Consider the following 27,032-nt stretch of genomic DNA (forward strand, 5'->3'; position numbering starts at 1 on the left):
GCTTCCCATTGCCATCATGTTTAACCCTGAAGCTATTTTCCATAGTATAGTTGGTTCTTCAGATCTTTTCTTCCATCCTCTCTCACTCCCACTACCTCCTTATGCTCCAGTTCCACCAAACCTTTGATATTTCTCTCCAAATATTATGCTTTTCTATGCCTTTAGTCTCCAGATCTGGACTGCCTTGCTCTCTAACCATCTGTTCATCCTTCAAGACACAGATCAAATGTTACTAAAGCTTCTGGTGCCTCCAAGCAGAGCAGACTCAGTTACTGCTCTCCAATGGCTCCCATTGGGGCATCCATCAATCTCAGGCTGTACTCATGTTTCCACTCAACATGTTTCCACAAAATCCTCATGTCCAGCCATCATTTCTCACCTGCCTTTCACCTTTTAAACAGCCCAGTAAAGGCCTGTTTATGTCACAGGAATATTTGTCACTTCGAGATCTATTGTATCTTCTTTGTATTTAAGTGCTATGTACTTCCCTCCTGCACTAAGAAATGCAAAGAACGATGGAAAAAGAGAAACATTATTTATTTAATTAAATGCATTCTATGTACCAAAGGCTGGTTCATCACTTTATATAATAGTGAATAAAATAGATGTCATTCCTGCCTTCGTGGAGCCTGTATTCATTGGGCAAAACATAGCAAAGAAGTTGCATAAACAAATTACTTCTAGTTCATGGTGAGTGGTGAGATAGAAGAAATGTGAATGTGTAGGGGAGAATGGGGAAGTGTTGGGGAAACAACTTCAGGTGAGAAGTTGAGGGAAGTTCTATCTGAGCTAAAGAAAAGTGAGGGGTGTCTGGGTGGCTCAGTTAGTTAAGCTTCCAACTTTGGCTCAGGTCATGATTTCATGGTTTGTGGATTCAAGCCCCGCGTTGGGCCTGCTTTGGATTCTGTGTCTCCCTCTATCTACCTCTCCCTCACTCATGCTCTCTTAAAAATAAACATTAAGGGGCACCTGGGTGGCTCAGTTGGTTAAGCGTCCAACTTCAGCTCAGGTCATGATCTCATGATTCGGGAGTTTGAGCCCTGCGTTGGGCTCTGTGCTGACAGCTCAGAGCCTGGAGCCTACTTCAGATTCTGTGTCTCCCTCCCTGCCCCTCCCCTGCTCATGCTCTGTCTCTCTCTCTGTCTCAAAAATAAATAAAAACATTTAAAAAAAATTAAAAAAATAAATAAATAAACATTAAAAAATTAAAAAAAGAAAGAAAGAGAGGGAGAAAGAAAGAAAGAAAGGAAGGAAGGAAGAAAGAAAGAAAAGTGAGCTGACAGCTGAGTGGTGAAAAGTCCAGAACCATGTTAATGCATAAAGAAAGCTCATTCAAATGGCCTGGGGTACAGACAAACTCAGCATGATCACCAAAGAGCACAAAGCCAGCGTGGCCAGACTGGAATGTGTAAAGGAATGGTGATTCTCAATGAAGCTGGACAAATTGGCAGGGAATGGATAGTATAAGGCCTTGTCTGCTGGAGTAAAGAGTGTCACTTTATTCCAAATGCAGTTGAACCCAGTGGACAACTTGAAGCCAAGAATGGATGTAGCTGGCATGGTGTTGTATCGGCGTTTATGTTATAAGCCATGATATATTTTATATATGTGTTATATATATATATGTTATATATATATATTATATATGTTATATATATATGTAATATATATATTATATATATTATATATATAATTCTGATTATCTACTTGGAGATATATATTTATATTTATATAAATATATATATTTTTTAATTTTAGTTACCTGTTTATTCCGGTTATCTACTAGGACAAAACTTTGTCACTGGTTTCCTTTTCCCTTAATTCTCCTCTCCACTGGGGGGCTCCAGAGATTGTCAGAAGTATCTGGCCTGGTTGTTTCCCAAGTAACCTCTTGGTGTGGAAGCCTCCCCAGTGTCTCCCACAGTTATGTTTGAGAGAGAATAAACAACTGAATAAATAAAGGATTAACACACAATCAGCTCTTTGAAACAGGTCTGCATTTGATAGAGTGCATCTGAGATAGTAAAGAGAATCACGATTTCTGTACAAAACCTACCATATGCGAAGCGTGACTAAATATATTAGGACTGATTAGTAGTTTTATTTTAAGCAAAAGTGACTATACCAACAGAAGAAAGATTTATAGGACAGATCTGAGAAGTTCTGGGGAAGAACCTACCAGTCTGCTAATTAAAATGACAATCTTAATGGGGGGCACCTGGGTGGCTCAGTCAGTTAGGCATCTGACTCTTGATTTCAGCTCAGGCCATGATCTCATGGTTTGTGAGTTCGAGCCCCAGATCAGGCTCTATGCTGACAGTGCCCTCTCTGCCCCTTCCTGGCTTGCATGCTCTCTCTCTCTCTCTCAAAATAAATAAAAAAATTTTTAAAGGACAATCTTAACAGTTACCACACTCTAAGGGCTTATTCTTTGCTGCCTAGCACCATGTTAAGGGCAGTAACGTATACATTATCTCATTTAATACTCCACCAATCACAGCTGATATGAATGCCCATTATCCCCCTTTACTGAAATTGGTAAACAGGGGCTCAGGGCCTCTAAGTGACTTGTCTAATATCTCAGAAAATTATGCAGTGGAGCTGGCTTTTGGATAAAAGGCTGCCTGACTCCAAGCCCTTTATACTACTGAAGTGAAGAGGTATCCAGAGGCTTCAGTTGTAGTCTCAGCCTGTTTTCTGGCAATTTCAGTTTTCTCAGTGATACAACAGTTACCATTATCTCCTGGGAGGAGATAAGGTAGATAACACCAGTCTAACAAATCTGTAGTGAATCTCTAATGCCACGAAGATAACCCAAGGGTTTTTTAAACTACCAGACGTTACACAAAAGCAGTGTGTCTTCAGCTGGGTGCCTGATTTTGCCTTAACAAGAACACCCTCTCCAAAAATTGAATTCCTTAAAAATTCGATTTTTTTTTTTGAACCTGGTTGCCCTCTTTTGGAATTCAGCTCCAATTCCACATTAAATGTTCATTTATAGCATTTGATCCTCTCCCAGTTTCTTTATAAGGTGTCGGCAACAGAAGGTAAGTCTCTACCTGGTTCTACCACTAACTCACTGTGCAGCTTTGGGCAAATCCCTTCCTCCAGATGCCAAATGCACATGACAGAATAGGTCAGTTGAAGTTCAAGGTTATTCCAAGTTTCAAATTACTAACTAGGGTAGAATGTAGCCAATGGCTGAGATAAGAGCGAGAAGAGAAAGTGGGGTAGCTTATAATACAACATAGCTTCTCCGAAATCTTTGTTTCATGAGTAAACTATGGGGCTCTTGACCATAAGGTGACCACTGACTTGTCCAAAAATTTCAGCAGATATATTTAGAGATGCTGCAGACACCATTCCAGGAGCTGTAACTAAACATCGTGAACAAAGCCAAAATGGTTTCCACACTCTGCAACTCTACATCTAGATAGATCAAAACAGGAGTCTGGAAAAAAAACATTTCAGCCACAGATGCGTTTTGTTTGACCAACACAGTTTTTTTAACATTTCTTAGACTTGCCAATGTTTTTAAATAATGGGAGATTTCACACAGAAGTTCTCGTTTCTAGCTTCTCTTTTAAAATCTGAATATTTGGCAACACTGAGCTGGCATTTCCACATGGCAGGGAAATGCTGGAGCTGAAGAGAAGCTGTCCCCACCGCACCCCCCCAGACTAGACCTACACCCTCCATTTCTGCCCTGCTCCTCAACTGCCTATGATCACATACCCTCTTCGGGTCCAAGAGTGACCTGTGTACCAATTCTCTGGTGTCTTAGTGTGTGTGACTCTTGGGTTGGTGGAAAAAACAAGTTATTTTGACCGTGTCGATTATTACAAAGGGGACGTACAGAGAGCAGCAAGGGAAGAGAACATAGAAACTTCCAGCAAGATTGCCTTCATCTCTGTGCCTCTGTCTCCTGCCCCACCTCCACAGGCAGAGGTGGAGCATTGAAAAAAATGCAGGGGGAAAATGAGGGACTGGGAGCCAGGAGACCTAGGTCTGGAAGAGGTTCTCTCGTTTTTTGTATGTTACACTTGGCAAGTATTTTCCTTCTTCGTGCCTCAGTTTCCCAGCAGTGAAGGACGATATCTGCTAGACCATAATCAAAAGATCCTCCCTGTCGGATCCTATGAAATTCTCAATCCTCTCTTGGTTTTCCCACAATACTGGAGAAAGTCTTACCATCCCGGGCTGCAGGCCCGTACCCGCTCCCCCCACCCCCGCCATCCCCTCCCACCCCTTCCTCGGTGGCGCTGCGCGGGTGTCTCGGAGGGGAGGGGGGGGGTCACTTCAGGCCTCGGTCCGGGAAGTTGGGGCGCGCTCCGCGGCCAGCCGGCTCTGGACCTTGCCAAGGCGCCTCGGGATCCCGGCCGCCGGCTCGGAGCCGCGCCCGCGGCGCTGTCCCCCGTCTCGCCCTCCCCCGGCGACGCACGGACCCCAGGGGACTGCTCCTCTCCCAGGCGACTGCCCGGCGGTTTCTGGGGAGGGCGGAGACAAGGGGACGCCCTCGGGCTGGCCGCTCCCCGCCCTCGGCCCCTCCCAGAGGAGCCGCGCGCTCGGGTGGCGCTCGGAGCCCCGGCAGCCGCAGGTGCCGCCCGCCCCCGGCCAGCCCCGCGCAGCCCCGCGCAGCCCCGCGCCCGCAGCCTCCCGCGCCCAGACAGGTAGGCGCCCTTCCTGGCTCTCTTGCGCTCTCTGCGGTTCTGGGAGTCCCTCTGCTAGCCCCCACTCCCCGGGCGGACGTCCCAGCTTCTTGAAGGAGAGAAGAGAGAACCAAGATCTAGGTGAGTAGTGGTCTGGATATTTCTTTCTTTTAAATAGACCTGCAGACTAAGGGCACTGTTGGGAAGCTGGGAAGTTAGAGGGGAAGAGAAATGAGACAAAGGCGGGCGGTCAGGATAACCCACCACCAGCACATAGGGCTAGGATCGATTGTTTTGTGGCCCCACCTGGTTCCCCAGCCTCTCACTGACCCAGGGCCAGACCCAGTCAGACTTCAGTAAATGTATGCTGGGTCGAGGTGACTGCGGGAGGTGTTTCTGACTGCTTCTCTTATTCAGCTTCTAAACAAGCAAAAACTGCTTTCGATGGTTGGCTTCATCTCCACAAGGATGTTTTCCCCCAAAGCGGAAGGATTTGAACATTTTTACACAGATAAATAAAGTGTGGTGTATTCACACCATGGACTGCTATGCAGCGCTTAAAAAGCAGAAATCAGAGCTTCAGAGATCAGCATGCCTAAATCAGAGAGCTGTAAATGTCAATGGTCACAGTAAGACGCAATGTAGACCACAATGTCATTTATATGACTTACTTTAAAACACACGTCATACTGTAAAATCACGGAAAGAGGACTGTGAAACATATACAGGATTTGCCATCGTTTCTGCCTTCAGGAAGAATGAAAGGGGAATTAATTTTGCATGAGGGTTAAGGTGGAAATAATGTTTACCTGTAATTTTTGATGAATATTGAAATATAAACAATAGAGCAGAGTGGTGGTTTTCATGATATTTTCTTTCTTTCCTTTTTTCTGTATGTTTCCCAGTTTAAGTTCTGTTTTTCAAATGCAAACAAAGTAAGTTCTATGCACGTGCTGTGACACTGAACCTAAACAGTCCCATCAAAGTGGCAACTTTCTGGCGTCTTTACCTAGGTGGCCCTAACTCCTTAGAAAAGCTCACGGATTGACAGCCCCCAAAAGTAGAGGCGAGGGGTCAAACATTGGCTTTAGAGAATGAGTCTGCAGTTAATAATCTGAGGACTGGGCAGGTGAGGGTAGAATCTGAAATTTCTCCTGTGTTCTTGTAAGACATATTGCTCTTTCTCTTATAGTTGGTATGTTTAGGGTGTTCATTTCCACGGGTGATCACTGTCCTCTTGACATCTTGAAATGATACTCTGTAGCCCTGCAGACTTAGTTCCAGGAGGTCAGGATGGGTGTGGATTTGGCAGAAGAGAGTCCTATAACCCTTCTGGGCCCTATGCCGCAGAATGCGAAAGATGTGCCTTCATTTTCCTGCCAGACAGTTTATTTCTAACTGGATATGAGGGAAAGTTACCTAAGTTGGTTATCCCCCTGGGGAGAAAAAGGCAAAGACAGTTCTGAACTGGATTGGCTACATGAGGTACAATGGAGAAACCACAACATATACCTCCCCCTTCCCCAAACATATGTAAAAGTGGTTTCCTGTTGACAGATTTCCTTCCTGCTAAAAATCACTGGATATTTGGTGAACCGAATTGTCTGCACATCAGGGTGGAACTCTGAATGGTGGCAAATTGTGATAATATTTCTCTCTCTTTCTCTGTCTTGACAACTTGCAAGGTCAATGCTTGGTACATCTTATGCTACAGGAACACGGGCTACTTGAGAAAAGCCTGAGGAATATAGAAAAATATAAGAATGACAGGATTTGGGGTATGGTGTGAAAATTCTGTGTCCTGAGGTTTTACGCACAAAATAAAAGACAATGTGATCCCAGTCTATGGTGTGAAGAATCTCAGTTCATTAAAATCAATGTTCTCTTTAGGACCAAGTCTCTCTAATGTGATCCCTGGTTCAGCCCTCACACAATTCCCCGCTTATTCTGGGCTCTAAATGCAATAATAAAACACAGAGCACCCCATTCGTTTCTGCCTGGCCCACAGTGAAACACTAAGGGCATCCCACTTGCTTTTTCCTCACCCCCTTTTGTACTGAAATTAAAAGCCCTTTATTTTTTTTTTAGCGTAGATATAGAGTGGAGGTCTTTCTGTCTTCCTGATGTCAATAATCCCCCTGGGCTTGTTCCAGCCACCTGTTACCACCTTCCCCCTCCCATACCATTTAATTGGTTGCTTCCTAATTGCTGACTCTTTCTTTGCTCTCCATTTAATGATTCTTTTTAAAGTCCATAAGGCACTTTGCCAGCAGTTGGCTTTTAGTATGAAAAGTAGCATTTCCTTAATGAGTCTGCCTTCCAAATGAAGGCTTTACTTACATTTTCCTAATGGGAAAATGAGCTTTACTTCTCGACTTGCTTAGGAGCTTCGCAAGTTTTTTTCAGTAACTCATCCTTCGCCCAGGTTTGCTTGGGACACTTTCCTCAATTCTGTCTCTAATCTGCATTTTTGTCTTGTGTAACAAGTTCAAGAGGAAATCCATCAATAGGTGGATTTCGATACAGTATCGAAAAAATAATGTATAAGGAAATATAGCTACTATTAAAAATAGTATTCTATTCTTTGTAAATTATGTGCCAGGCATTGTGTGAATTGCCTTACAGATATTGTCTCATTAACTATATCCTATGAGTCGTGTTTGTCCCATGCATGAGGTTTGCTCAGGCATACACAGCTAAAATGAATTTTTAAATATTGTTTGTACAAAACCTGGATCTTTACCCTTTATTTTTGGCAGAGCTGAAAATCTGTCCCCTGGGCTCATGTTTCCGCTTGGTGACAAAATTTTAGATCTGAGAGCGATGACTTCTTCTAGAGGGAGCCTGGGTTCTCCGGGTCACCAGGGTCCCCACCAGGCACTGATGTCTTCCCCCTGGTGAAGGGCAGTCACCTGCATTCCTGCCTGGCTCTTGTAGGCATGTGAGCTTGTAATTCCTGAGGAAGGCCCTGTTGGTTCTTCCATTTTAAATTTTTTTCGATGTTTATTTATTTTTGAGAGACAGAATGTGAGTGGGTGAGGGGCAGAGAGAGGGAGACACAGAATCCGAAGCAGGTTCCAGGCTCTGAGCTGTCAGCACAGAGCCTGACGCAGGGCTTGAACCCAAGAACTGTGAAATCATGACCTGAGCAAAGTTGGGCGCTTAAACGACTGAGCCACCCAGGTGCCCTGTTGTTTCTTCCATTTTAGAGACAAGAGATCAAGTAACCAGCCATTAGTAGTTTCGGTTTCAGAACCAGAACTGTGGGGCACCTGGGGGGCTCAGGCGGTTGAGGGTCCGACTTCAGCTAAGCTCATGACCTCATGGTTTGTGGGTTTGAGCCCCACATTGGGCTCTGTGCTGACAGCTCAGAGCCTGGAGCCTGCTTTGGATTCTGTGTCTCCCTCTCTCTCTGCCCCTCCCACTGCATGTGCTCTCTCAAAAGTGAATAAATGTTAAAAAAATTAAAGAAAAAAAAAAAAAAGAAAGAAAATAACCAGAACTGTGGATGCTGCCTCTCCTTACCAATTTCAGGGAAAATTTTGAAAGTGAACAAAGCCTCAAATGTACATTTTTTCAGGACCTTTGGCTCTTACATATATCCTTTGAACTTCAGAGGGGCCAACAATCATGGAACACTTCCACTGTGAAATACTTTTTTACATACTGTCTCAAATCACATTTAATTTGCCTTTGAGGAGGGGACCATCATTATCTTCAAGTTCAGGGGAAGGGGATAAAAATCACGTTTAGTGAAATTTAGCAATTTGCTGGTGTGATAAAGCCTAAACTCAGACCTTGTTCTTTTTACATTGTAGTACTTTCCAGGGTAGGAGGAAAAAGGTGGGGAATCTATTTTCATGACCAAAAATATTAAAGTTGTTGATCAAACATCAAAAGAGCAATTTTGAACCAATATATTTTCTCAAAAATGTGCAGAGTCACAATAAAATTTTATTTTTTTTATTTTGGGACTTGTTAAATAAAGTGTGGCTGACCACGTTTTAAACTTGTTTTCATACTTAGGGAAACATGTTGCTCTCTTTGGTCTTTGTAAGTCTGGGACCACTACTGATGAGGCCATGTGGTGGGTTCTCCCAGAGGCCTAATGTTCTGTTACTTGTGAAAGTATCATTTTTCAATCACAAAAAGTTCTGATGTAGGGATACAGATTAGACTAATACTGCAGCCACAGTTCTGTGCTCAGCGTTCCTAGAGCACACCATATTATAAGGATACCATTTCTTTTTCTCTCCCAGGTATCGAGCTCAGGCTTCCAGACCTCTTTGGAGTGAAAATGAATGTTTCTGTCAGGATAGTGTGACTGGAGGCTTCAGGTCTGGGCATATTTGACCATGGGAGCCAACACCTCAAGCAAACCACCAGTGTTTGATGAAAATGAGGATGGTAAGAAATATGTGATAACTGTAATAAAATATACAATTTTGCAGAATTCAAATATAAACACCTTGCTTCATAAATAAATCACAGTGTAAATTTACACAGCAAAGCTGATTGCTTTGGTGTACATGCGCGAACCGAGTTCCAAAGGTAACAAGTTACAATGGGAAGTTTAGTTTGTTATCTTATGTGCCCATGAACCTTATAAAAGTAAATCACACATTAAAAAAAAAAAGAGAGAGAGAGAGAAGTACAAGAGTAAGCCCAAGGATCTTATAAGCTAATAGCCAGATTTTATCTTCTACTTTCTATGAGACCGTGGGCAGTTTTCTTGATTATGACTATACCAATATCCTTTGTCCAAAGGGAGCTGTGGTTGGGCACCTGGTGGGTAGGAGACCTTGAAATTAAATGATTTGTTGTTGTCTATGTGGTTTCCTTAACAGCTGAAGTTACCCCTACTGCTAGTTGTTATGGAAAATTTCTTATATTACCAAATTGCATCTGAATGATAATCGATACTCATAATATTATAGAGTGGAGTCATGTAAGTAGGTGTCTTCTGAGCTTCTAATGGGCATGCTTCAGTGTCCTAGGCAAATTTCACAGTGCTAGGTCGGAGGAAAATCAATCAGTTTTATTGGAGAAAAGGGTCACTTTCAAGGTCGGACTTAGCGAGAAAAGAAATGAAAGCAAGGGTTTTCCTGATTCTTCTGTCATCCCACGGTGAGACATGCCAGAAGAGGGCACGGGCCACCCCCTGTCACTCTCCCTTCCTAGACTAGACAGCCTTGTCTGTATATGCATGGTGGCAGCTACTTATAGGTCAGCTGGAAAAAAGGCAGTCCTGGGTCCCAGCTAGTAAGCTGTCCAGGCCTCTCAGAGGGAGGGAGTTTCTACTAATTAGACAACAAAGGATAAGAACAGTGAACTGAAATTCAGGAGTTCTGAGTGCCGGTCCTACTCCGAGCTACCTGTGAGGTTCGAGAAGTTTATTTACTCACTCTGTCTTCAATTTCCTCATCAATAAAATGAGAGGATAGAGTAAACTTGGAGGTCATTTTTAACTCAAAAAGTTTAGTTTTGAAATCCTAAAGCCACTTGGCAAAAATGATGAAGCGGCATCTAAGTCAGCAAGGAGAATTTATTGTGTTAGAAAGTAAGTTTGTTTGCTGAAACAGAAACCACAAATAATAGTGGCTTAAACAAGATGGACACGTTTTTCTTTCTCATGGAACAACACAGGCATAATAACGCAGGTGTTGCATGGCTCCAGAGGGCTATGAATGGCATCGGCTCCAACAAGCCTGCTTCTTTCCTTACCTTCCTTTCCCTCGAGTGCCACTCTCACCCTCCTGCCTAGGGACAGCTCCCCACCACATCCACATTGCAGCCAGAGGGAAGGGGTAAAGGCGGGAGACTGATCCCACTCCTTTGAAGCGGGTGATCTGGCCGCTGCCGATTGCTTTGATGTACATGCGTGAACCGAGTTACAAGGGTAACAAGTTACAATGGGAAGTTTAGTTTGTTACCTTATGTGCCCATGAACCTTCTAAAAATAAGTTCTGAACTGGGAGTTGCTAGAGGGGTGGAGGCATGGGCTAAACAGGTGATGGGCATTAAGGAGCACACTTGGGATGAACACTGGGTGTTCTATGTAAGTGATGAAGACTACCCATTCTACTCCTGAAACCTGTACTACGCTGTATGTTAACAATCTTGAATTTAAATTAAAAAAAAAAAAGAAAAGAAATAGGTAAAAATAAGTTCTGTTTTGTTACAAAAGAAGGGGTGAACTAGCTGTTTGCCATAGTCAGGGGACAACGAGAAGCCTGCTACAATCTCAATTTTTGAGTCTGTGGATGGACCCTTTTATTTTTTTTTATTTATTTTTGTACTGTTTATTTATTTATTCTGAGAGAGAGAGTGTGTGTGCGCACGTGAGGTGGAGAGAGAGAATCCAAAGCAGGTTCTGCACTGTCAGTGCAGAGCGTGATGATGCGGGGCTCCATCTCCTGAATCCTGAGATCATGACCTGAGCTGAAATCAAGAGTCAGATGCTTAACTGACTCAGCCACCCAGGTGTGCCTGGAAGGACTCTTTTAAACAAATAACTGACTGCTCAGGATGCCCCGTTCCCAGCCACTCGCTATTGACTGACAGGTTCATCCTTACTAACTATACAAAGTGTTGCATGGAAACCCTTGTTTATACACTTAGAAAATGGTCTTCAACATTTTCCCATGCTTATTTCTGTGGCCTTGCTTTGCTGTATCAAGTAGTTAGGGTGAAAATCTAAAGACCTGTGATGTTACTTGATTTTTCCATCTCTGAAATGAAAAGACAAGTAGGCTTAGATTTCAATTGTTTAGTTCACTGTGTTCCCTATGTTATGCAGGAGGCCACAGAGAGTAGGAAAGAGAGGCTAGATTCACGTTTGTCACTTGGAGGGATGTGTGTCACTTCAAGGTATTAGGATAGCATTATAATGAGAAAATACAGAGATCTCTAAATTTTCCTCACTTGACCCAGCCTTTCTTTTCACGGGGTTCCCAAGAAATCTAGAGACCCAAAAGACTGAGGCAAATGGGAAATAAGGTACCACTTTCTAAGTACCTGCAGGGGACTCTTGTGTAAGTAAATTGGGGTAAAGTTAGGCCTAAGGAGCAAGCAGGTCCTTCTTAGCCCCCTGTAGGCCACCACCTTTTAGTTGTCCAGCCTCCAGCCCCATAAAAAGAAGAGCTGAGCATAGCCTCCCTAGGGGTGAGGCTCTGAGTCTGTTTATACACACAGTTGCAAGGCAGAAATGGATGGGCAGATCCACCTGTGACGAGCCTGTCACTGCTGGACAGGAGGAAAAGAGCAGGGATCAGGATGGCCCTTGCCCTTGTGGAGCTCATGGTCTAATGGGGGAAGGCCAACAATGAAACAAACACATAAACCAGATAACTGGAGACAGTGTTAAAGCACCACCAAGGGAATGACTCAGTGATCCTACAGAGAGGGACCGGATGATGGTGGAGAGACCACCTGAGATAGAGCGTGGTCAGGGTTGGCCTTTCTGAGGAGGTGACATCTGAGGTGAAGCCTGAAAGATGAGAAGAAGACACTCATGCAATGACATGAGAAGAATAATTCAAGCACAGGAAAACCAAGTCCAGGGTCCAAATAATGACAAAATCAGAAGTGAATAGTTGCCTATATCCTAACATTCTGATGAGCAGGAGTTTTTTATGTAATGCAAAGGGACTGTATTTAATTGCCATATTCACTTGTTTGTTTTTAAGACACTGACTATTGGGAGGGAAAGTAGGACATTCTGAGCATTTAGCTTTTTATTTTTGTTTTTATCAGTAAATCCTATAAATTCGATTTGGCTCTTTTCATAGCTCTATACTGAGCACAAGATAAAATTTTATTTGACTGCTATAAAGCTTCTGACCAGAAAAGAAAAACAACAAAAAGCACTGACTAATCAAAGAACATTCATGCCTACCTCATTTTTTTTCTCCTGATTTTTACGTAAATAATCAAACTGGGCCAGAATGTAGGGCACTTAAATGAGCCAATTTAATTATTTTAAAAATACTGCGTCAAAGAATCCCAATCTGCAATGAAAAAGTGCTTAATATTTCCTTCAAAGTGTTTGCTGTTCCAATGTATAGATTTGAGAAGAAAATTCGAATCAGTTTTCCCAAATAATATTTCAAGATTTCTCCTGCTGAAGTGTTTTGGTTCACTCTGAAGGTAATGAAGGACTCAGATGTTACCTGAGATCCTGTCCACTGAAATAAGCTGTTCTTGCTGGAATTCGTCCTGACACTTTGTATTTCATGTTGCTCCATATGATGGTGATCTTGAGAGAATCATTCTATTAGTTATTTATGTTGATCTTTGTTTTGTGAAGACAAAGTACAAGGTTTCTAGTGCTGCTGAATAGCATAAAACCTGCTTATCTCATTCCTCAAAGTAGATCTCAAATTGTACTATTTTTTTGTTTTGTTTTGTGGCCCACCGTTTATATTTGATGCAAATCTAAGCCCTAACTTCTTTTTTGGTTTTAAAATATGCATAATAATGGAACACCTGGGTGGCTCAGTCAGTTAAGCATCCGACTTCGACTTCAGCTCAGGTCATGATCTCACTGTTCATGGGTTTGAGCCCCATATCGGGCTCTGTGCTGACAGTTCAGAGCCTGGAGCCTGCTTTGGATTCTGTGTCTCCTTCCCTCTCTGCTCCTCCCCAGCTCAAGCTCTGTCTCTGTCTCTCTCAAAAATCAATAAACATCAAAAAAATTATTTAAAATAAAATATGTACCATTTTAACTATTTTTAAATGTATAGTTAGTAACATTAAGTATATTCACATTTTTGGGCAACCATCACCATCAGCTATCTGGAGAATTTTTTCATCTCCACAAACTGAAATCTGGTAGCCATTAAACAGTAACACCCCTTCTCCTCTACCCTGATCCCCCAGTACCCCAGTCCTTGGCAGCCATCATTCTACTTTATGTCTCTAAGAATTTGACTATTCTAGGTACCTTATATAAGTGGGACCATATATGATTTGTCCTTTTGTGTCTGGCTTATTTCACTTAGCATCATGTTTTCAAGGTTTATCCATATTCCAGCATTTATCAGAATTCCATTCCTTTTGAAGGCTGAATAATATTCCATGGCATGTATATATCACATTTTGTTCATTTTTGTTTTGTCAATGGACATTTGCTTTTTTCTGCCTTTGACTATTATAACTGACACTGCTATTTACATAGGTGTACAAATATCTGTTTGAGCCCCTGTTTTCAATTCTTCCAGGTATGTACTTAGCAGTGGAATTGCTGGGTCATACGGTAATTCTTTAATTTTAGAGGAAGCACTACATTGGCATCCACCTAATTATGTTTTGCATTTTGTGAGAGGAGGCCACCTGGCATAGTGGGAGAAAGCATGGGCTCCACTGGTGGAAGGACATTTACAAGGTTTAAATCTCAGCAGTGCCACAGACTAGCATTCTAGGTGTTTCTATGAGAAAACTCAAAGGAGATGTGGTCTGATTGCCCATCATCAAACACAAGAGTCAGTTTGACTAATTATAAAGTGTTCTAAGGGGACTTGAAATACCATGGAAAAAAGTCCCCAAACCTAAATAATTATTAGTGAATTCATGTGGGGGGAAAAAAAAAACAAACCCTTCTATTCTTCAAGTTAATGAACCCTTGGAAACCTCAGTTTCTTCATATGTAAAATGTAAGTAATGATTGGGGATCCTTCATTGGGGTCATTGTCAGGTTACAATAAAATAATGCAAGTAAAACACTTAGTGAGGTGTCTCATATAAAGTAAGTACCTGATTGATGCTAGTTATACTATTATATATTAACACAGAGGCACTTAGCATGAGCTCTTTACGGTACTTCCGCCTCTGAAAGAACCAAAATTGATTAAATGCAGCTCTGTGTAGATGCCATAGTGAATACGACCTATTCATAATTTTGTCAATGCAATTGGACTGACATAATGGCAGATTTTACGGATATTGTGAAAACCTATATAAAAGTCCTTTAAAAAGAAGCTAAATTACTGACTTCACAAAAAACATAATCTCCTCTGGTTTCTCTTTCATCCCTCCCCTGGGGTGATTGTCTTTTAATTTAAGGCAAAATCAAAAACTCAATCGGCTGAAAAATCAATTACTTTTTCTGATTTAAACCCAAAGTTACTTAAGTAATCCCATTTGACCAACAGACACAGTGGCAAATGTCCCCCTTCCCACCCCCCCCCAACTACTATATGGAAACTCTGAGAAATAATTAACGATACAAAAAGACATGGTAACTTTTCTGAAAGTTAAGAAGTTTGCAGGTGATACTTTTTAATGTTCATAACCTCTTTTTCTTTAAATCTGTTTTGTTTCCTCTGAATACAGTGGTTTTTGTTTTGTTTGTTTCAGGTTTTGTTTCTTGGGGTTTTTTTGCTTGTTTATTTTATTAAAAATACTAACATTTGAAAAGTCCAATCGTTGAGGTTTTCAAGGTGATTTAGAAAAAGGAACTCTTTAACAACAGGAGAAAGTAGACTGGTTTCTAATCAGAGTCTAGGCAACAGAAGAGGGTCTTGCAATCATTGTAAGTAGTATGTGTTTCTAAGCATGTACAAAGAATGCAGAGGTGATGAAATTGGTTAGTGAAGCTGGGAGACCACTTTCTTCTGCAGTGCTGTAACTAAGAAAAGTTGGCTTTAGATTAAAAGCTGCTTCAAAGAGTTCATCAGTGCCCTGAGTTTGCAGGGAAAGCCAAATTATTGCATTCTTCTTAGGACTTGCTGAAAACTCAGTGTTCTACTTTCAGTTGGCAACACTGGTCTCCTAGGATATGTGACTGGTTCCGGTTTTCCTACATCTTCTTTGGTGGCAGAGGCAGTGGGTCCTTCAAAATGTTGGGCCAAAAAAATTGACCACAGATTTGCAATCCAAAAGAAATGGGAGGTTACTGAATTGATTCCAGCAAGAAGGACTATGAAAATCTCCTTTGTTATTGTAATGTCTATGCATTGCGTTCTGTGCCCAATTGGATAGGCAAATGAATTTCAGACTTCCCCCTCTCAAACGTGGGTGTTGTCTTACATTATTTACTATTTTGTATCAAAATGACTGGGAAAGTAGAAGGAAAATTTCTCTAGTGAGAATTGGCTTCTTAAAAACATAAAGGCATCTTGGACAGTCTAACCTTTAGTTAAAGCATTTGTCATAAATAACCTCGGCTCCAACAGTTTGTAAGAACAGGCACTTATGAGGGCTTTATTTCCCCCATTCCAAGACATTGGAAGAGTCAGGGAGAGGGGAGCCTAGGTGGCTCACTGGCTTAAGCATCTGACTCTTGATTTCAGCTTCGGTCATGATCTCACAGTTCTTGAGTTCAAGACCAGCGTTGGGCTCCGAGCTGACAGTGTGGAGCCTGCTTGAGATTCTTTCTCTCTGCCACCCCCCCTCCTTCTCCCTCTCTAAAAATAAATAAATAAACTTAAAAAAAAAAGAGTAAGGGAGAAATTAGCAAGAAAAAAGACCTCCAAGATGGAGCTAGTGCTTCCAATTTGCATGTTTACTGAGTGGTGAGTTATGAATACATGTTTGAGAGGATCCACTCAAACAAATGTAGCCAAGTTACATCAGGCCTTCAGAGATTCACAATGCTTATGGGCATGTTAAAGACTCTGAAAAGTCCTACAATAATGAAATCTCAGTATTATTATATTTTTTAAACTTAATTCAAAATGAAATTATTTTGTAGAAAATCTTTTAATATGTTGTGACACATAATATTCTGTGGATGTCAATTTGGGAAGTGAAAGGTCATGATCCTATCTACTCTTTTGTCTTTTGGAAACATGATTTCTGGCCATTGATTTCCTCCCTTGGTTTAATGGCAGCAGACGATGATATGTGAAATCTCTATGGCTGAAGAGTGATTATGTTCTGTAAGGTTTACTCATCCTGAGTTCTTCATGTAACACAATTCAGGTTTACTCAGGTCAATGAGTTAAACATGAGGTAGCTTTGTTTAGCTCTGGGATGGTGGATGTTTCTGGTCCAAGTAGGAATGAGATTTGGAGATAGTTCATTTCTTCTTTATTGCTTTTTTTTTTTTTTTTACATTTATTTTTGAGAGAGAGAGAGTGAGTGCGCGCACAAGTGGAGAAGGAGCAGAGAGAGAGGGAGACGCATAATCTGAAGCAGGCTCCAGGCTCTGAGCTGTCAGCACAGAGCCCGACGCGGGGCTCGAACTCACAAACCGTGAGATCATGACCTGAGCCGATGTCAGACGCTTAACCAACAGAGCCACCCAGGCGCCCCTGTTCCTCTTTTAAAGTAAAGAATATTTTAGCTCAAAGTGTCTTATGAATAAATTGTGGTGGAGGAATTACTTAGTATTAAGCAACACTCAAAGTAGACTAACTTTTTACGTTATCCAAAGTTATAGACATTTTTAGTTTTCTTCTTGCATCTACCTAGGTTTGAAAACTAAATCTGTAAGCTGGCTTCAGTGTTCAGACCATGTGAACTCCAAGCCTAATGCCTTTTTTTTTCTCCAAGCCTAATGTCTTTAATGACCAAGGCAGTGAAGGAGCATCCGGCATCTGCTGTATGGCCTGGCAGATGCCTATTCAATTAAAGTAACCAGTGGTAGTCATCAATTCACCAATTCAGGTTCTATGAATTATATAGGGGCTTCAACCACACATGGCTATGTGACCAGTCATGGAAATTTCATCTGGAAATGGACACAAAAAAGCCAATAATTTAATGATATTCTTGTTACATTAGGACAGGGAGCCCTGTTTCTATGGTGGAAAAACTGAAAAAATTTATGGTGACAGATTTTGAATTCAATAGAGCAGCACATGCTTTATTTTCTTCCTCTTACACTATTTCTTCTTTCCTTTCTAGAGTCCTCTTTACAGTAAAATAAGTCATGTTAACCTTGTTTTATGCTCGAGTAGCCTGTATTTTTTATTTCTGAGAATTACTTCACGTAGGGGTTGGCATACTTTTTGTGTGATGGGCCAAATAGTAAATATTTTGCACTTTGCAGTTCACACAGTCTCTGTCATAACTACTCAACTCTGCCATTGTAGCATGAAAGTAGCCACAGATAATGAGAAAACAAATGAAGGTGGCTCCCTTCCAGTAAAATTTTATTTATGGGCCCTGTAATTTGAATTTCACATGATTTTCACTTGTCACAAAATATTCTTTTTATTTTTTTTCTAAGCATTTAAAAATACAAAAGCCATTCTTAGCTTATGAGCCATGTAAATAGATGGTGGGTTGGATTTGGCCTGCAGGCCATATTATGCTAACCCCTAATCCAAAGCATCTGGCAGACATATATTCATATATGCTGGGGACCCCCCAGTATCCACCTACAGCCCTCTAGCCTTAAGCTGAGAGGCCAGGCAAGGATATTGATATCTGTTCTCTGTTGATGCTTAAAGCCATTCTTCACCATCTCTCTTCTGGTTGGTCATCGTGCACCAATGGAAATACTTGGGCCAATAAATCTACTGTTTTAGTGGATAAAATATATTACTCTTATAATATACATTATCTGATAGCCATACAGACTGGGTTCACATAAATGGGTACCAGTCTGTAATTCATCTGAAATAACACTAAGTAGAATTTATTTTCTACTAGGGACATGTATTCAGCTAGGGGGCATCTAACAATTGATCACCCCCATTCTACCCCACCGTTCTACTTTCCAACTTGTTCTAAGGAAATAGCCAACATATTTTTGACTTCCGAGCATATTCATGAATTGGGGTTCAGGCAGCAGGAAAAGAAGCTGTTGGTGCCCATTGCTTGGTTTTGGCACCAGTAATGGGTGTCAGTAAATCCCAGACTCCCTGGGCACAGAGTTTCATAAAAAGGAAGTGCTGACTATGCAAACAGATGCCATCAATTGGCCTTGGAGGCTGCTTCTCTGGAGAAAGTTCAAATATCCTTAAAGAACCTGCCAAGCTCCACATGTATTAGTGGCAACCATTTGCTGCCAACCATTTGGGATGATAAAGGGCTAGTGAGCCCGCTAAGTAACTTTTCATCAGGGGATCACAAGTGATATGCTCTAGAGCTGTCCTTCAACTTTAACTAGTTTCATGGTGTCAGAGAATTACAGGCTAACCCAGTGACTCCCAGACACCCTCTGTGGATAAATGCCAACCTATGGCAGTGCTTTTCTTTATCTGTGGTAAAGGGAGAAAAATGGGGGCCGTGTAGTAAACTTCTCATAAAGCGAATACTATTAAAAATCTCAGTTCTGGGGTGCCTGGGTGGCTCAGTCAGTTGAGTGTCAGACTCTTTAAAAATTTTTTTAATTTATTTTTAAGAGACAGAGCATGAGTGGGGGGGGGGGGGTGGTAGAGAGAGAGAGAGAGAGAGAGAGAGAGAGAATCTGAAGCAGGCTCCAGTCCCTGAGCTACCAGCACAAAGCCCACCATGGAGCTTAAACTTGAAAGCTATGAGATCATGACCTGAGCCGAAGTCAGATGCTTAACCAGCTGAGCCACCCAGGTGCCCAAGTGTCAGATTCTTGATTTCAGCTCAGGTTGTGATCCCAGGGTTGTGGGATCCAGCCCCACAGTGGGATCCAGCCCCGCAGTGGGCTCCGGGCTGAGTGTGGAGCCTGCTTAAGATTCTTTCTCTCTCTCCCCACCTCTGCCCCATTCATATGCTCACACGCTACATCTCTCTCTCAAATTAAAAAAAAAAAATTCAATTATAAGATTACATTCTTTCTTGTGTGTGTTTAGTATTTAAGGATTTTAGAAATAGAACTTTTTTCACAGTGAGACTCTTTTCACAAGTCACACTGAAATGACTTGCCTCTCCAATCCTGTGTTCTTATCTGTAAACGGGGGCTAATAAATTATATCTGCCTCATACAATTTTTGTGGGAATAAAAAGAGATTATCCATAAAGAGTATTTGGCGTAATGCCTGCCACACAGTAGTCATTCAATAAATCTTATTAATACCATTATCATAATCACGAGGTTTTAAATGTTCTTACGTGGCAAATAAATAAATAAAAGCTACCCAGTGTTGGTTTTCTTTTCTCCTCTAATGTCTTTTTAGGGTGATAGGATTTTCTGTGAAATTCAAATGTATGATTATAATTGTCAGTAAGTTCTATGTAGATAACTTACACGGCTAAAATGAAAAAAAAAAAAAAACCCAAATAACCTATTTTAATTAGGACAAGGATTTTTCAGTGAAAGATAAGGATACCTGGGGCCAGCAGAGTGGGAACGTAGATGGAAAGCTGCGAATTTATTCAACATTTATTTTCCATATAAAATAATTGAGACTCACTGATGGTTTGAATGTGGAATAAGAGGGAAGAACAAAATAACAAATTCTAGGTGTTCATGTAAGTAGGCAGGAAGATGGCTAGGACACTGCTGAAGTGAAGGTAGGGCACTGAGCCATTGGTACATGCTTAGGCATAGTCAGGAGTTCTTGTCTGGGGGTGCTTGGGTGGCTCGGTCGGTTAAGTGTCTGACTCATGCTTTCAGCTCAGGTCATGATCTAAGGTTCATGAGATTGAGCCCCGTGTTGAGCTGGGCTCTGCGCTGACAGCACGGAGCCTGCTTGGGATTCTCTCTCCCTCTCTCCATGCTCCTCCCCTGCTCTCGCGCTCTCTCTCTCTCTCTCTCTCCCTCCCCCTCTCTTTCAAAAGTAAATTAATAAACACTTTTAGGGGGGGAAAAAAGCTCTTGTCTGTGTGCATAAAGTGACGGGAGACTAAATGGTGATGTTAGGTAGGACACTGGGACTGAGCAGTCAGAGGTGAGTGGGAAAGTCTGGCCTAGCAATCTCAAGATGTGGTTCCTAGTTCTCTGGGGACTGATGAGTCTGGACTGGGAGAGGGTGGAAAGAAAAGAAGAGAGGAATCCCATTACTGAGAGTCAGGCAGAGGAAAGCTATCCAGCTAAGAAAAATGAGAAGCAGGAGCTAGTGAGGAATGAAAAACCATTTGTTCTGAAATTTAAGACAGAAGAGTAATTCCTGGCACCTGGGTGGCTCAGTTGGTTAAGGATCCGACTTCGGTCCAGGTCAGGATCTCACGGTCCATGAGTTTGAGCCCAGCATTGGGCTCTGTGCTGACAACTCAGAGCCTGGAGCCTGCTTCGGATTCTGTGTCTCCCTTTCTCTCTGTCTGTCTCTCTCAAAACTAGGCATTAAAGAAAATTTTTTTTTAAATAAGAGAGAAGGGTATTTCAAGAAAGAGGGAGTACCTACTTCTGTTGAATGGTCTGGTGAATGTCGGGTTGAGGAAAGTAAGAAATACCTGTGGTATCAGGCAACCAGGAGGAGACTGGGGACGTAGGCAACAGCTGTTTGGTAGGGACAGGCAGGCAGTAGGCAGACTCTGGGGAGCTGGGGTGTATGAGAGGTGAGGATATAGACAAAGAAAGTGTCATCAAGTCTTTCAACAAGTTTGTCTAAAGGGGAGCAGAGCAATGAGCCAATAGCTGAAGCAGGATATGATGTTAAGGCAGAAATATTTTTTTAAGAGGAGATACTAGACTGAGGCTCCAAGTCTAAGCTGTCTACCAATATAAGGGGAAGAAATTAGGAGATCATGTGAGCAGTTACCAGGGCTGGCTGCATCCAAGTGGCACACTTGGGCTCTAATGCCCTGCAGTTGCCATCTCTAAACTCTTACTAACTCTATCTCTGAATTTGTATTTGTGAGGTCTGATGGGACAATGGATCATACCATGGGGATTTGGAGACTTGGCTCACATGCTGCTCCCTCCCTAGGAAGTGCTCTAGGTCGGTCGATCCCCGTGATGCCCTCATCCCTGCCACCCTCCATCTATGACAGAAGTTTGGGTGTTGATGAGGACATGGTGGGGGTGAGCACCTTCGTGACATACCCAGATGGGGCATGGTGTGGCCGTCATTGTCCCAGGCTGGTGGTTTTTCTGGGAGGTGGCCAGCCTGAAACTCTCTCCTGGACTCTCACTCATCCCATCCTCCCATCCAGATACTGAGTGTGTCATAGAGTTCGTTGTGGAAGCAAGTGATGCGAAACATGCTCAGCAACCAGTGACATTCTCGTTAGGAGCAACAGTGGAGACCAGCAACCATAATGCACTTTATCACTGGATCAGGGTGCAGTTTACCCATGGCTGCACTGAGGCACAGGATAATTAAACCACTGTCCTGAAATCAGATAGCCACGTGGCTAGATCCTGAATCTTTTTTTTTTTTTTTCCTTCAGTATGCTATAGGCCCAGTGTGGGGCTTGAACTCACAACCCTGAGATCAAGAGTCACATGCTGTACTGATTGAGCCAACCAGGAGGAGCCCCTAGATTCTGAATCTTGATGTCAAGCCAGTCTAATTTGTTCAGTTACAAATATCCACTTAGGACGCCCAATCAGAATGAATGTATAAAATCAAATAAGTAAAGATGGGGGCTGCTTTTTAATAAAAAAAAAAAATCAAATGTCCATAATGCATCTACTACTGCTGCATCCTGCTCTCACAGAGCGGAATCACTGCATTTCTCAGTGACATCTGTCTTCGCTTCTGCTGTAACTCCCATGCTGACCCCTTAGATGACATGGTTACGGAATGGTTAGGGGTTCCGTATGTTACACCTTTTCTCATCTGGAATTAATTATTGCAGTTCATCACCACTCCTGAGCTTTTCTCATCTTCCTCCATCAAAGACAAAAACTGCAATAACATTCATGCCTTTCGCTATACATTTCACCATCATCATCACTCATTCTTCAACGTTTTTATATCAACCTAATTTGTTTGACACCTTGAGGGATAATTTTGACTTACTTTTACAAAATATTGAAGTCCCTGCCACTTTGATAACTTCTGCATTTTCTGTCCAGGGTATGCATAAGTTACTAGGAAAAATATTCTAAATTTTTTTTTACATTTATTTATTTTTGATAGAGAGACAGAGCCCAAGTGGGGGAGGGGCAGAGAGAGGAGGAGACACAGAATCCAAAGCAGGCTCCAGGCTCTGAGCTATCGGCACAGAGCCCGATGTGGGGCTCAAACTCACAAACTGTGAGATCATGACCTGAGCCAAAGTCGGACGCTCAACCGACTGAGCCACCCAGGTGCCCCAATTACCAGGAAAAATATTCTAAACTAAGGCTTGGTTAAGCATTAGGAAGAATTTGTTTAATTCCCATGTTCCTAATTGGGACCTAGAACTGGTTTGCTTCCTTTTCTTGGTGGGTTTACACTCAAGACTATGGTCCCAATAATCCTCATGGTTAACAGTTTGTGGGGATTATCTTCTATAAAGGTAGATGAATTTAACTGCAGCTATTCTTAGGAAATGTATGTTTAATAGTGAGTTTTATAGCTATAAAATTAGCACATCTGAGGCACAGAAATCTTGGAAAATAAAATTAGGAAGAAAAAATTACCCACAATGCCTCAGCCCATTGATAACCACTGCTAATATTTTGGGGGACTTTCCCTTGGCAATCTCCATCCTGCATCCTTTCTAGTATCCCTCAATTCCTCTTGGCCACTACACTTTCCTTCAGACTTCTTATTGACTTATTTGCTTTCTTAATTGTTTTTTCCTCTCACTTAAAACACACACACACACACACACACACACACAAACTTCATGAGGACAGGGATTTTTGTCTGTTTTGTTCACTTTTATATACTCAGTACCTCCCTGTCGAATGAATGAATACATTGTATAGTCTTGTCTTTCTTACTTCTGATATATTTGGGATGATGTACTATATAGTTCTGTACCTTCATTTTCACTTACATCATGAGTAGCTTATCCCAGTTTCATAAAATTTGTTGATTTCTTTAAAGTGTAATTTAGTATACATGAAATCCTACAACATGGGCATATTATAATTTATTTAAATGTACAGTTTTAAATATAGTGAAGTACTAACATAGAAAGGAATTCTCTTAGAGTTCAGTAGCTTTTTTTGTGATGCTGAATAATTAAAAAAAATTTTTTTAATGTTTATTTTTGAGAGAGAAAGAGAGAACATGAGCAGGAGAGGGGCAGAGAGAGGGAGACACAGAATTCGAAGCAGGCTCCAGGCTCTGAGCTGTCAGCACAGAGCCCAACACAGGGCTTGAACTCACAGACTGTCAGATCATGACCTGAGCTGAAGCCAGACGCTTAAACTACTGAGCCACCCAGGCCCTCCATGTCATGTTGAATAATTTTTTAATCCTGAAAATTATTTGGGTGGTAGGAATAAAGATACATATTCCTTATTTTGGAGTATTAAGTCATTATTATATAAAATAATACGGTAACCAGTTTTGTTCTGTTTAGACAGTATTAACATTAAGTATGAATATTATGTAATAAATAAATAGCCACTTGAATGAAGTGTGGAAGATTCTGCACCATTTGCTGAAAGCTGACTTTTTAAAACATTTTTTTAGGTTTATTCATCTTTTTTTTTTTTTTTTTTTGAGAGAGAGAGAGAGAGAGAGAGCGCATGAGCAAAGGAGAGGCAGAGAGAGAGGGAGAGAGAGAATCCCAGGCAGGCTCTGCACCCTACCACAGAGGGGTAGGCCTACCCTGTGGTAGGGTGCAGAGCCAGAAGTGGAGCTCAGTCTCATGAGTGTGAGATCATGACCTGAGCCAAAATCAGGAGTTGGATACCCAACCAACTGAGCCACCCAGGTGCCCATTAGCATTTTTTAACTGTGGAAAAATATATGTTACATAAAATTTGTCATTCTAAACATTTTTAAGTATAGAATTTGGTGGCATTAAGTACATTCACAGTATGTGCAGCCATCACCGCTATCACAGAATTTTTTAAATTATCCCAAATGGAAAGTCTATACCCATCAAACAGTAATTCCCACCATGCCCCCTCCCTCTCATGCAATATTTGTCATTTTGAACCTGGCTCATTTCACTTAGCATAAGGTCTTCATCTGTCTTGTAGCATGTGTTAGAACATCATCTGTCACTTTTTGTGGCTGTATTCCATGGTACATGTATACCGCATTTTGCTTATCCATTTTTCTGTTGATGCGCACTTAGGTTATTTCCACCTCTGGGTTACTGTGGATAATGCTGCAAGAACACTGGTGTATAAGTCCCTACTTTCAGTTCTTTGGTGTATATATCTAGGAGTGGATTGGCTCAGAGATAACTCTTTGAGTTCAACCATTACAGGTATCTACCACACGCGGCTGCATTCACCCTTACATGATGGTAGAGAATGAGCCTTCTGTTCTCTTCAGAATACTTTTGAGAAGGAGCCCTGTAGTCATCTCACAACTATGAGCCTGTGTCCTTAACCCATACATCACTGCTGGACATGGCAGAGCTTTTGCTTATCCATACTGAAGGAGTGGGTGGTTTTAAAGACCAGGATCATTTGGGGCACCTGGGTGGCTCAGTCGGTTTAGTGTACAACCCTTGATTTCCGCTCAGGTCATGATCTCATGGTTCATGAGTTCGAGCCCCGTGTTGGGCTCTGCACTATCAGTGTGAAGCCTACTTGGGATTCTCTCTCTCTCTCTCTCTCTCTCTCTCTCTCTCTGCCCCTCTCTTGCTCACACACTCTATCTCTCAAAATAAAAAATAAAAAAATAAATAATTTAAAAGATTAAAAAAAAAAAAGACCAGGATCATTTAATTTTTGTTCAAAATGTGCTGACAACAGGCAATTTCAATAGTCATCAGATTGTGTTCAGGATAGAAATAATGTGCAGCAGAATTATTTCCTCTTAGTCTCCCCATTCTGGTTACCAAGCTTGGCACCAGGGAGCCCCCAGGGCATTACAGAACTCTCTCTTCAAGGATCTCAACAACTGTTCTCCGGCTCTACTCAACAAACTTCTCAAATTTACTTCTTGAATAGTCAGAGCACACTTCCATCTATTCATCATGTTCTTGGAACACGTAATTGGAGTTAGAATTAGCCAGTCTTTATCCGGTCTTAACATGTCATCACATTTTCTCTTCCTGTGTTTTGAGATGCACATGGAAAGCACGTGCCGCTGTCTAGTGTTAACGAGCTTCGATTTTGGAGTCAGAAGCTCCAAATTAGTTTCCCATTACTAGTTTCCAGGACTACTGTAACAAGTGCTACAAACAGAAGACATCCCCACAGTTCTAGATGCTAGAAGTCTTAAGTCAAGGTACTGGCAGGGCCACGGCCCACTGAATTGTCCAGGGGAGCATACTTCCTGTCTAGTTCATGTTTCCGGTAGCATCACTCCAATCTCTACCTCATGTGATCTCTCTGTCTCTGTACAAACTTCTCTCTTCTTACAAGGACACCAGTCATATTGGATTAAGGGCCCACTGAATCCTTACTGAATTCCATATAACCTCATCTTAACTTAATCAATTATATTTACAACAACAGCATTCTCAAATAAGGTCACATTCTGAGGTACTAAGGTAATAACTTCAATCTATCATTTTGGGATTCCTCAATTTCTAACCAATAACCGTGATTTGTCACTAGCTCTATGAGCCTGAGCAAGTTACCTACTCTCCTGAAGTCTCAGTGTTTTATTTGCGTTTTGGGGCTCATAAGGATTATATGAAAGAAGGCATGTAAAATGTCTATATTGCTTCATATACTAAGCGTTGGAAAGTGCTAGCAGATTATCATTAGATTTGTGACGGGGGTTTCTAGGTAGCGTTTTATCTTAGGATTCTGGTTTACAATATGATAAACTCTTTAATTTTAAAGAGATCTGTTAACATGGGATCCACAAATAGCATTCTGAGGAACCCTGTAATTTATACCAAGATTAGTTTGTATATCTGCATTATTTTCTTTCCTGGGAAAGGGTCCATGTATTCACCAAAGGAGCCCATGCCATCCCCTCACATCTAAGAATGTGGTTACTTTCATATTCAGCAACTCATAATGCTCTTGGGGTAGAAGGTTCATAGGGAACTTTGAGTACAGGAAACTTAGAGCAAAGTCAGAGAGACAGGCAACTGCCAGGTGGGTTAGAGAGACCAGCGCTTGAGTGCTTTCCCAGTGTGGTACTTGTCTTAGCTTATCACAGATTGAGGGCAAAGTATCACCACCATGATGTGCAGAGCAGAGAAGTGAAACTCAGCAAGGTTAGAAAACCTGCCCATGTTCACATATCTAGGAAGAGGCAAAGCTGAATCCTCATCCTGCTCTGTCTGCCTCCAAAGCCCAAGGACCATGTTTGGCATTTGCACAGTACTTGCTTATTCTCTTGTAAGTTGACTCGCAAAGTAATTTTGAGATGTGTGTGAGAAAGCAATCATCATCCCCTTATTTGGATAAGAATACGAGTCTAAAAATGGTTTTAAAAAAAACACTAGCCAAAGTCACCAAGCCAGTAAGTGGTAAGGAGAGATGGCTGTCTCTGGCTGCTAATGTTAAGTTCTTTTTTTTGGAGGGGGGGTGGGGGAAGGGATGAGTGCTCT

The 27,032-nt window shown here is 41.8% G+C and overlaps 1 protein-coding gene across 1 annotated transcript in view; it reads left to right on the forward strand.

Moving 5' to 3' along the window:
- Positions 1–4,613: 4,613 nt before the first annotated feature.
- Positions 4,614–27,032, forward strand: part of STK32A (serine/threonine kinase 32A) — a 133,152-nt gene continuing 110,733 nt past the window's right edge. Inside the window, exons 1-2 of the mRNA XM_049649439.1 lie at positions 4,614–4,790; positions 8,909–9,056. Of these exons, the coding sequence (XP_049505396.1) occupies positions 9,005–9,056 (52 nt within the window). The 5' untranslated portion in view covers positions 4,614–4,790; positions 8,909–9,004. The remainder of the gene's footprint in view (positions 4,791–8,908; positions 9,057–27,032) is intronic.

The sequence above is a fragment of the Panthera uncia genome (genome assembly GCF_023721935.1).
Source record: "Panthera uncia isolate 11264 chromosome A1 unlocalized genomic scaffold, Puncia_PCG_1.0 HiC_scaffold_17, whole genome shotgun sequence".
NCBI lineage: Eukaryota > Metazoa > Chordata > Mammalia > Carnivora > Felidae > Panthera > Panthera uncia.